Genomic DNA, 12227 nt, shown 5'->3' with positions numbered 1-12227 from the left:
TGCAGGGGTCTTATTCCTGTACTGGCAAACTCAAATGTGTTTAAAAAATAACAATCAAGCCCCCTCAAAATCATGAGATTGACTTAAAAACACTTTTTAAAAAATCTCATGATTTTAATTTGCCTTCTAAGCTGTTAAGGGTGAACTTGGTTCACATTTTTAAACTTTGCAACCATATGGGCTGTAAATTTATATTTAAAAAAAAAATTAAGTTGAGAATCTCAGAATAAACACTTATCTCCAGGAGCTGGGACTCTAAGAAAAAGACAAAATAATGTGAGATTCATTATAAAATCCAGGAGAATTGGCAACACTATACGTCTGGGCCGTAACTTGACCCTAACGAACATAAGAAACCATATGTTCCTATCTGTTCATCCTTTTTCCCCTCTAGGATTTATTAATGCCTCATTAGAATGTATGTGATATACCCCCCCCATATTACTGTTTTGAGTGATCATTTAGGAAATGGAGGCTGATTATCAAAGGAGAAATGTTATTCTTATAAATGTAAATCTTTGTAATCTGCAGAGATGAAGAAATAAATACAGAAAAGGTGTTTAAGAGAAGTTTTGGAAAATGCACTAACTTTTTCATCATAATCAAGTTTAAGAGAAGCTCTTCAGAGTGCTGGGTGGTATTTGCTTTGGGATGTTGCCTGTAGTGGGTTTTATATTAAGCATCAAACATCTGATTTATGTTAAAATGATTGCATGCAAAACCTCAAATATAATCAGAGCACTGCTTGTGAAATACCTTGGAAAGTGTGACAATACCACAGAGCAAAGGATATTGGTGTTTTGTTGTGGGGGTTTGATTGTCCATTTACAATATTCTTTTTTTTTCTTCCAATTTGTTTTGTATTACAATGATTAGATCATTCAGGATACACTGAGACGGGATCTATATGTTACTTGTGTTTAGTGGTGCTTCTCTGGAGTGACATGTACCTGGTTGGTCATGGGCTTTTCAATTTTTTTCAGTGACCGCATATGGTTTAAATTCACTTCAAGATCTTTTCTTCTGCCATCTACACTGATAATGTATGCCCAAATACTAGGGTGACAGATACTTCAGAAATGCATGTCATAATAATAAAAATATCATCACATCTTGATTGACATGTACGGTTTTTTCCTCAAATGAAACTTTTTTGAATATATTCATTGTGTTAATGGAAGAAAATGTATCTGAGGAGTAGAGGAAGTAGTGTCAATGTAGATGATAATATTTCTTTTTGTTTTATAAATACTCTTAATGTAAAGTTTAGTGTTCGTGAAAGGAGTTGGATTGACAGTAGTGTAAATGTGAAATTCTTTGTATCAGAATATGCTCAGCGGTGACCACCTTCCCATTTCCTCCTGTTGAGGTGCCTCAACCTTGACCTGGAGGGACCATCTCTAAGGAGTGAGAGGATAATCTTAAATACAATATGCTACTGTAAATCCACTTAAGCTGCTGACCTCTGGCTTTCTGGAAAAAGGCAAAGAGTACACAAAACCAGTATGCAGAAAGTAATCATACAGGGATAAGTAACTAAATTAAATTCCAATATTTGGATCCTCCTAGTGGACTTAAACAGTCTTGTTTAACTTGACTCAGTAATGCTTGTTACCCTGAAAACCTGGCTGAAATAACTATAAAGTCAATGACATTTATATAGGCTTGCTTACATGTGTCCACTTTCATATTCTAGCATGGATTTTTACTGAAACCTGGTGGGTTGGAAAATCAGTAGTTATACCTATTTAGGAAGGATCAAGCAGGCAAAAGGGGAGGGAGAGTGGCACTCTGTATAAAAAAAAAATGACATTACTTGTTTCTAGGATGACCAGATGTCCCTATTTTATAGGGACAGTCCTGATTTTTGGGTCTCTTATATAGGCTCCTATTAACCCCCACCCCCACCCCCTGTCCTGATTTTTCACATTTGCTGACTAGTCACCCTACCTGTTTCTGAGTTTCTGATAACATGAAAGAAAATGATATTGATTGATGTCCTATTACATAAAGCACAGATGGGGGTACTAGTTGTTGTTGGCTACAAACGCCAAATCACACTATGGAATAAGATGACTGTTTCCTTGTGTACCTATTTATAATGTGTGGAAATGGGTGGGACTTAATCAAAATGAATATACCGGTAAATCACGTTAGGAATTATAGAAAATTGAAAAGGAACACACAGATAAATCTATGGCTAGCAGAATTAAGGATAGTAAAAAGGAGTTTTTGAAAAATATATTTGGAACAAAAAGAATCCTGACAGTTATATTGGTCCATTACTAGATGAAATAGGTGGAATTACCAGTAATAATGCAGAAAAGGGAGAAGTATTCAATACATTCAAATTACTTAGAGAAGTTAGATATCTTCAAGTCACCAGGGCCTGATCAAATGCATCCTAGAATACACAAGGAGCTGACTGAGGAGATATCTGAGCCATTAGCTATTATCTTTGAAAAGTCATGGAAGACTGGAAAAGGGCAAATATAGTGCCAATATATAAAAAAGGGAAATAAGGACAACCCAGGGATTTACAGACCAGTCAGCTTAACTTCTGTACCCGGAAAGATAATCTGGAAGATAATAAGGTGATAAACAACAGTCAGCATAGATTTATCAAGAGCAAATGGTGTCGAACCAACCTGATAGTTTTCTTTCACAGGGTAACAAGCCTTGTGGATAGGAGGGAAGCAGTAGATGTGGTATATCTTGACTTTAGTAAAGCTTTTGATACCGTCTTGCATGACCTCATAAACTAAGGAAATGCAACCTAGATGGAGCTACTATAAGGTGGGTTTATAACTGGTTGGAAAACTGTTCCCAGAGAGTAGTTACCAGTGGTTCACAGTCATGCTGGAAGGGCATAACAAGTGGGGGCCTGCAGGTCCAGTTCTGGGTCCAGTTCTGTTAAATATCTTCAGTGATTTAGTTAATAGCATAGAGAGTACACTTATAAAGTTCGCAGGTGATACCAAGCTGGGAGGGGTTGCAAGTGCTTTGGAGGATAGAATTATAATTCAAAATGATCTGGATAAACTGTAGAAATGGTCTGAAGTAAGTAGGATGAAATTCAATAAAGACAAATGCGAAGTACTCTACTTCAGAAAGAACAGTCAGTTGCAAACATATAAAATGGGAAATGACTGCCTAGGAAGGAGTACTGCAGAAAGGGATCTGGGCATCATAGTGGAACACAAGCTAAATATGAGTCAGTGTAAGAAAGTAAACATCATTCTGGGATATCTTAGCAGGAGTGTTGTAAGTACAGAAGCTGTGTGGGTTACATAAACAAGACACGAGAAGTAATTCTTCTGCTTTACTCTGTGCTGATTAGGCCTCAACTGGAGTATTGTGTCCAGGTCTTGGTGCCACAATACTCCAAGGAAAGATGGAGTGGACAATTGGAGAAAGTCCAGAGAAAAGCAACAAAAATGATTACAAGTCTAGAAAACATGACCTATGAGGGAAGATTGAAAAAATTGGGTTTGTTTAGTATGGAGAAGAGAAGACTGAGGGGTGGGGAGGAACAGGACATAACAGTTTTCAAGTATATAAAAAAAAGATTGTTACAAGGAGGAGGGAGAAAAATTGTTCTTAACCTCTGAGGATAGGACAAGAAGCAATGGGCTTATATTACAGCAAAGGAGGTTTAGGTTGGACATTAGGAAAAACTTTGTAAGTGTCAGGGTGGTTAAGGACTGGAGTAAATTGCCTAGGGAGATTTTTAAGAGCAGGTTAGACAAACACCTGTCAGGTATGGTCTAGATAATACTTAGTCCTGCCTTGAGTGCAAGGGACTGGACTAGATGACTTCTCAAGATCCCTTCCAGTCCTATGATTCTATGAAACATTTCTGTTCTGTATTTGGGGAAAAAATGTGACATAGTGTCATCATATGATGGTGATAACTCTTTCCATTCTACTAGTATCTCTGGTGGATGTTAAACACATTTACTAAAGTTAGACATTTTAAATCAGCAGGACCAGATAACTTGCCTGACTGATAAGCTCGCTGTACTGTTAATGTTGATGTTTTCAATAAGTCTTGGAGCGCAGGGGATGTTCTAAAAGACTAGGGGAAAGTTAATGTTTTAAAAGCAATTGTTGTGGGGTTGTGGGATTGCTACCCTTACTTCTGTCCTGCTGTTGGCAGGGGCCCAGAGAGGAGGGCTGCTGGCTGAGTACCCAGCTCTAAAGCCAGCATCACTGCCAGCAGTGGCACAGAAATGAGGGTCACAGGGTATGGGGGGGGGTTACCCAGCAGTCTCCTGCCCATGCACATGGGGTGACTGCTCAAGCTGCAGCCTCCCTGCGTATGCGTGAGAGTTGGGGTTGACAGCTTGAGCTGTGGAGATTCCTGCAGCCAGGGCAGGTTCCTGGAGGTGTCTGACCTATCCTGGGAGCAGCCCCTATAATGGAAGAGGAAGTCCTGTCCCTCTCCATCCCCAGCTGGGACTAGCAGCTGGAGGCCTGCACAGGGGAGGAGCCCCCAGCTAGGCTCGATGTTTCACGAGGGAGATCAGATTTCACAGTCCGTGATGCGTTTTTGATGGACGTGAATTTGGTAGGGCCCTACTGGTGAGTGTATTTTAAATAAGCTGGAAAAACTAAATAAAATGTTAGCCAGACACAATGGACTTACCCAAAGCTGAGAATTTGTCTTGGATACTTAAACCAAAATTTTCCAATCTGAGGCCTGAATTTAGCACCTGAATCTATATGTAGGCATCTAAAGAAAGTAGCCTCTTTCAGAGGTGCTGAGCACCTGCAGCTTCCACTGACTCAATGGATTTAGATATCTTACTTGAGGTGCACTCACATCTGTAAAATTTTGGCATAACTTAACACCCCACCCTGATTTCCAGTACCAACTGTTTAATATTGGTCCTAGACTTTTATTAGTTATAAGAATAAAACTTGATGTATTCATATGTCAGTGGTATGCCTGCAACTTCTAGATCTTGTTTTTTTTTAAAAAACAGTAGATAGCACTATGTGTTACTTATATGTAATGTTCTCATTGTCTTTTAAATTTAGATGGAAGAAGGAAGTAAAAACGTGCGTCTGGGAACACTAATTGGTTTGCTGGTAGAAGAAGGACAGGACTGGAAGCAGGTTGAAATACCAGCAGATACTGGCGATCCATCTTGTCTGGCACCCCCGATGGCTCCGCCTGCAGTTGCACCTAGTCCCCCTCCAGTAGGCGTTTTAGCTTCAGCCTCTACCAAAATGGAACATGGGCTTGGAAAACTACCGTGAGTTTCTGTATTCCTCATGAACAACATTTTCACTGAGAGACTTGAGGGTATTGCCACTACAGCTGGGGCCAAGTTCATCCCTTTTGTAACTTCAGTGAAATCAGTGGAGTTGCACCAGGGATGAATTTTGTCTCCGTAGCTAAAATCAAAGTATTGTTTGAGAGACTCTTTAGATTTGCCTGGTTTGTTTAGGCCTTGTCTACAAAGGAAGGTTTTTTTTTCCCTTTTGTTTTCTATAACCTAAGACATGAATTTAAACCAATATAGTTATGCTGGTATAACTCCGTGTGTGGCTACTCTTATTCTGGTATAAGAGTTCCTTTTTTTCAGTTGAGCTTATATCACATAGGAAGAGTTTTAAGCTAAACTGAAAAAAGTTACTCTTGTACTGGAATAAGAGTGTCATGTAAGGGGTTCTCAGTAGAGAGGTGTGGATTGTTCAGAAGTGGTGACTTAAGTGTGCCCTCTCAATACAACTTGTGCAAATTTGTAAGGACACCATGGTAATAATCACTCAAAACATCTTCATCACTGTTTGTAGATAACACAAACGTTGGGGAGGAATAAATAACGAAGAGGACAGGATACAAAGCAATCTAGATCACTTGGTAAACTGGGCAAAAGCAAACAATGTTTTTATTATGGCTAAATGTAAATATACATCTAGGAACAAATAATGTAGGCCATACTTACATGATGAGGGACTCTGCTGGAAAGCAGTGATTCTGAAAAAGATGTGCAGTCATGGTAGATAATTAGCTGCACATGAGTTTCCAGTGTGATGCTGTGGCCAAAAGGCTAATGTGATCCCTGGATATGTGTAGATGAATGGACTCACCCCTGCAGCACCTCCTGCTGGTGACTTCCGGGAATTAGCTCATTCCAGCTCTAGAACGCCCTCTGCAGGCCTCTTGGTGATCTGCCTGCCCTCTGGCCCCATGTCCCTCCTAGGACCCAGGTGCCCCGTTAGCTGGGGTGCTGCCCCTAAGCAGTAACCTCTCTCTCTCAGGGTCTCCCCTCCCTGGGAAACCCCCACCCACTAGTCTCACCTCACCTCAGTATAAGGCTACTGCCAGTCATCGTCTAGCCCCATGCCCTGGGGCAGACTGCAGTATCAGCCTACTCGTCACTGGCAAGGTTGGGCTTGGACCTGCTGCCTTGGCCTACCCCTGGGCTGCCCTCTGCAACCCCTAGTACCTGTTGGCCTTATGCTAGGCTGCAGCCTGGGGCTTTCCAGGCTGGAGCTCCCCAGCCTGTCCCCAGCCCTGCTCCACTCAGGTACTGTGTCTGTAGCTCCCTGCAGCCAGGCCTATCTCCCTCCACAGGCAGCAGGAGACTGACTGACTGCCCCTGGCTTCTCTGCCTTTACAGGGCCAGTTGAGTCAGTTTGGGGTGTGGCCCCAGCTGCAGCCAAACTGCTCAGTTTAGCAGCTCCCAGCGAAAACCTTCCCCCAGGGCTGGAGTAGGGTAACTACCCTGCTACAATACATAAATAGGGGAGTCTTGAGTAAAAGCAGAGAGGTTATTTTACCTCTATATTTGGTACTGGTGTGACCACTGCTGGAATACTGTGTTCAGTTCTGGTGTCCACAATTCAAGGAGGGTGATGATAATTTGGAGAGGGTTCAGAAAAGAGCCATGAGAATGATTAAGGGATTAGAAAACATGCCTTATAGTGATAAACGCTAGGAGCACAATTCATTTAGCATAGCAAAGAGAAGGTTCAGGGGAGACTTGATCATAGTACCTACATGGGGAACAGATATTTAATAATGGGCTCTTCAGTGTAGCATGATCCAGTGGCTGGAAGTTGAAGCTAGACAAATTCAGCTTGGAAATAAGATTTACATTTTTAACAGTGAAAATAATTAACCACTGGAACAATCTGCCAAGGATGGTAGATTCTCTATCACTGACAATTTTTCAGTCAATATTGGATTTTTTTCCTAAAAGATCTGCTCTAGGAATTATTTTGGGAAAGTTATATGGCTTCTGTTATACAAGAGGAATGACTAGATCAGGGGTTCTCAAACTTCATTGCACCAGGACACCCTTTTGACAACAAAAATTACTACATGACCCCAGGAGGTGGGACCGAAGCCTGAGCCTGCCCAAGCCCCACCGCCCCAGATGGTAGGGGGCCAAAGTTGAAGCCTGAGCCCTGCTGCCCCAGGTGGGTGGATGGAACGGGCGAGCTAAAGCCAAAACCTAAGGGCTTCAGCCCCAGGTGGGGGACTTGTAACCTGAGCTCCGCCACCCAGGATTGAAGCCGAATAGGGTGACCAGATGTCCCGATTTTATAGGGACAGTCCTGATTTTGGGGTCTTTTTCTTATATAGGGTTCTATTACCTCCCACCCCCGTCCCGATTTTTCACGTTTGCTGTCTGGTCACCCTAAAGCCGAAGCCTGAGCCCCACCGCCCAGGGTGGTGAGGCTTGGGCTTCGACTTTGGCCCCAGACCCCAGGGACTCTAACACCAGTGCTGTGACCCACATTGGGGTCCAGACCCACAGTTTGAGAACTGCTGGACTAGATGATCCCAGTGGTCCCTTCTGGTTTTGTAATCTATGAATTTATGAGTAAGTTTGCCAAAAACAGGAGTTAAGTATCAGCAGCCTATAAAGGACAGGATTACGTTTAAAAATGACCTTGACAATTTGGAGAACTCATTTGAAACTAACAAGATGACCAAAGGAATATGACCCAACAAAGTGAGGCCGTTGTAAACAGGGTTAATATTATTCTGTCGTGTGTTAACAAGAGTGTCTTATGTAAGACACAGGAGGTAGTTGTCCCATTCTACTTGGTACTGATGAGGCCTCATCTGGAGTACAGTGTCCAATTCTGAGTGCCATGCTTTAGGAAAGGTGTGGACAAATTGGAGAGAGTCCGCAGGAGGGAAAAAAAAAGGTTTAGGAAAATCCTGACCTCCAAGGAAGGTTTGAACATGAACATTTTTTTTGTCTTGAGAAAAGAAGAGTGGGGAGGAACCTGATAAGTCTTCAAATGTGTTACAAAGAAGTCCTTCTCCATGTCCACTGAAAGCAGGACAAGAAGTAATCTGCTTAATCTGCAGAAGGGGAAATTTAGGTTAGATATTGGGCAAAATATCTAACCTAAAAAGTAAGATCTGAAATAGGTTTCCAAGGGAGATTGCCTAACCTGTTCTTAAAAAACCTCCAATGAAAGGGATTCCACAAACACCTGTCAGTGATGGTGTAGGTAGATTTGGTTCTGGATTAGCGTAGGTGGCTGGACTTGATGACTTCTTGAGGTCCCTTACAGTCCTACAGTTTCTATGGTTCTATGAGTGTTGACCACTATACAATTCAATTCATTTTTTAGGTCCTTGCCTAACTGTCCAATTTGTTTGTTTAATTTTGCTACTAGCATTCAGGCTGTCCTAATGCAAGTAGGGAAGACCTTTGGAAGACACTGAGGCCTCGAACCACATGCTTGCTATAGTAGAAGAATGATTAGAACACTAACAAGGGTTAAATCAAGTGCTTTGACATCTGAGAATGTTAGAACAGAAACTGATTCAGTGACGCTCCTAATCACAAATGTGTGACAAGTAATTTAAAATCAAATTAACGTCTTTAATGATTTACATTCCTTGTCAAGCTGGTATTACCGCACTTGGAATTCTTGTGAGGCTCAAAGGGCTCAGCTCCTACCTGCTCTTCTGTTTATCTGTTCAAGGCATTCTTTCAAGAATTTTGAGAAGTAAAATCTGGTCTCAAGTACTTAATCTTGCTCTGTTATTTTTGCTAAATTAACTTTTGCATCTAAGAATTCTAAAGTCTGCCTGAGTTCACTATGTTCTCATGTCATATAAATTATCTTAAGATAAAATGAATGCTTGGAACTTTTCTCCAATATACCTCTCAATTAAAATGCAGAATTGGGTTATTATGTAACCTTTGTAGTTTCTGTATAATGGAGATCAGTGTTGCGTGCTGTAGATGATGTGCTTAACTCTGTCTCTGGAAAGTTACTGCAAAGCATATCCTGCATGGGTTGTGATGACACAAATAAAAGTTTAATGTTTGAGAGTGGGAGGAAACTGCATTAAACTTGTAAAGATGAAAATGAGATTAGAATTATTTGCATAAATTCCTAATTTCTCAGTCCAGATGATCTATTGTACTTCTAGAAGTTTGTCCAGTAAACTTAAGTATAAAAGCAAAAATTGAAGATGTTAAGTATAAAGATTGTTATAATTGAAATTAGACAAACTAATGATGCAGTTGTCACTACCTCACCTGCTATTAAAGAAGAGCAAGCTTGTGTAATTATGTATACACTGCTATTAAAACTCTGGCTGGCCTGTGCCAGCAGGCTCGGGCTACGGGGCTGTTTAATTGCGGTGTAGACTTCTGGGCTCGGGCTGGAGCCCAGACTCTAGGACCTTGCAAGGTGGGAGGGTCCCCAAGCTTGTGCTTCTGCCAGAGCCTGAATGTCTACACTGCAATTAAACAGTCTGTAGTCCAAGCCCTGCGAGCCCTAATCTGTTGGCACAGGGCCAGCCGCAGATGTAGACATACCTTGTGAGACAGTAAGCACACAGGGCCAGCTCCTCAGACGCAGCAGGGATCCTTTATACTACCTTGCCAAGAGATGATCTATGCAGCTGGCATATCTTGCTCTGTGGTGATCACCTGTTTATATGGGGATCCTCCAATGGTGTTAAGGCTTCTATGTCATCCCATTCCTTGCTGGTAGCATAAGGTAGATGGCTGAGACCCCCGATGTTGGGATGATGCCCAGTTGTGGTTTCAGCTCCTTGGGGTCACTAGTAGCTGTAGTGTAACTTCAGCGCTCTGATACTCTGGTATAGTAGAGCCAACCCTTCACATTGCAGCCCTGGGATCAGATAAGTACAAAGGTGAACTTTACGCTATCTTTGCACAGACACCCACTGACTTGCACTGCATTCCCCACAGCTGGAGCTGAGGCTCTGGACCATAGCACATGGTATCCAGAACTCTGACATTTTGTGTGTGAAATACATTCACCTGACCCTATTATTTAGGTGGTTTTCTTTTTTAACTTCAGGATTCGCTTAAGTCCTGCTGCCCGCTACATTCTAGAGACACATGGACTTGACCCAAGCAGTATTACTCCCTCTGGGCCTCGAGGAATCCTCACTAAAGAGTATGTATAAGCCTGCTGTAATTAAGCCAAATATTTTATTCATTTCCTTTTTCAGCCTATCCCGAATTCCATGGTGTTCAGCCTACGAGACCCACTTGTTCTATCAACCTTTTCCTTGGGGTAATTGATTGTTTGGATCACCAACTGAGGATGTGGGAGCCTGGGTTGGGTGACATTGTAAGAAGTTTGTATTTTTCTTTGTATGATCTCTGGGACAGGGACTGTCCAGCCATGTGACAGCTGGGAGAGATAGTTTAGCCCTCCCATTCCCCTTAGCCCACTACTAGAGTGATTGACAGCTCCCAAACTGTGCTGTCAGCTGGCACAGGGGTTTCATTGGGCCTGAAATTCCCCCACATGCACAGAGGCAATAAAGTGTCAGAAGAAGCAGCAGAGGCCACCCTTCTCTAACTCCTGTTTTATGGGGAATCTGAGCCCCTGCTTTCCCACACATGAGTCACTGCTGTAGCCTTGTATTTTATTTAAAGTGAATTTAGTAATGTTGTATTGCACCACTGTGGGTTCGGCGCTGGTGGCTACAGTTTCAAGTTCAACAAAGTGCTTTCACCTCTGCTACTTGCTTCAGATTTAGAGTCTCTAGTAACATAAAGTCCAAGGACAGTGACTACACATACATTTACAAATACAAGGTCTAGTCTGTTTTACAAGTTTTATTAAAGCTATGATTACTCAGGCATACAGAAATCCTATAAAGACCTATGCACAAGTTACAAATATAGTCATACTCACATCCTTAATGATATTCTTAGGGCCTGATGGATGCCTTGTCAATTGATCATCAGGGTTGGTTCCTGCTGAAGTTTTCCCATATGGAACTCATTTTATCCACTCTGGGAGCCCTCTTTTATCTTGTGATTCTGACTAACCTAATACTCTGTGCATGTGCGTGAAGGTGTCTGCCCTGTTTTTCCTTATTTGTATTGTCCCCCAAGAATATTGGGGTACCTCATTTTTCATAGGTTGTAGTTCCTTTAATCCTTTTTAGCATTTACTCACATGGTGCACCCTGCAGTTAAGGCCTGTGTTAGAAAAATGTGACTACCTGGTTCTTGTAATCAAAAATTAATCTTAATATTAATTTTTTTCAGTACCACCCATTGGCACATCTATTCCCATAATTTTGTGGCATAGGGTCATTCTTTGGTCACTTACTTATGTCAAGCATTTCTTAAGCCTCTGGCTAGTATGGCTAAGCTGACATCTTACAGGCCTCAGCCTGTAGCCCTTGTTTTTCAGCTGAACTTACTTAGATACCTAATACATAATTATCACTTCTAAATACTTATCAGTTTTATACTTCTGTAATCCTACGACTTAAATCTGTTTAGCCTACAATGATTATATATGACATAGCATATGAGCTAATTATAACATTTTATCATTCATTTATTGTGTAAAGTATTTGGCTGCACTGCTAATCCCAGCAGACACAAGAATTCATCTGTGGAGTCCAGGGTCTGTTTTGCTTCCATTTTAGTACAGGTAGGCTAAAGACATGAAACTTAGTTCTGAAAGTTTAAAGAGGTTGGGGTCTGGAATTCTCTTTCACAACCATCTCTGTTTTTAGCCTGTCTTTAATTCTGTTGTGAATGTTGAGGATTCTGGGATGGTTTAATGTGCTCCTTATACGCCTTGGATGCACTATGCTCTCCATTAAGATGTGGTTTCAGTCAAGACACCCAGCAGCCTTTGGAATTGGGTGCTCATTTGTTAGCATTATAGATCAGGGATTCCTGACCTTGAAATGATGCCCCTCAAATCTGCATATGTGTTCTGGTAAGGTT

General features: G+C 41.6%; 1 protein-coding gene across 2 annotated transcripts in view; it reads left to right on the top strand.

Moving 5' to 3' along the window:
- PDHX (pyruvate dehydrogenase complex component X) overlaps positions 1-12227 on the top strand; it is a 91188-nt gene that overhangs the window by 30678 nt on the left and 48283 nt on the right. For both annotated transcript variants that reach the window (XR_005598385.1, XM_039538410.1), the window contains exons 4-5: positions 5044-5261; positions 10324-10422. Coding sequence is in view for 1 of the 2 variants with exons in the window: in XM_039538410.1 (XP_039394344.1) it covers positions 5044-5261; positions 10324-10422 (317 nt within the window). In the remaining variant the exon portion in view is untranslated. The remainder of the gene's footprint in view (positions 1-5043; positions 5262-10323; positions 10423-12227) is intronic.

Source organism: Mauremys reevesii, linkage group 4 (assembly GCF_016161935.1).
Source record: "Mauremys reevesii isolate NIE-2019 linkage group 4, ASM1616193v1, whole genome shotgun sequence".
NCBI classification, from domain to species: domain Eukaryota; kingdom Metazoa; phylum Chordata; order Testudines; family Geoemydidae; genus Mauremys; species Mauremys reevesii.
Note: the sequence above shows the minus strand (reverse complement) of the source record. Positions and strands in the feature narration are given on the sequence as shown.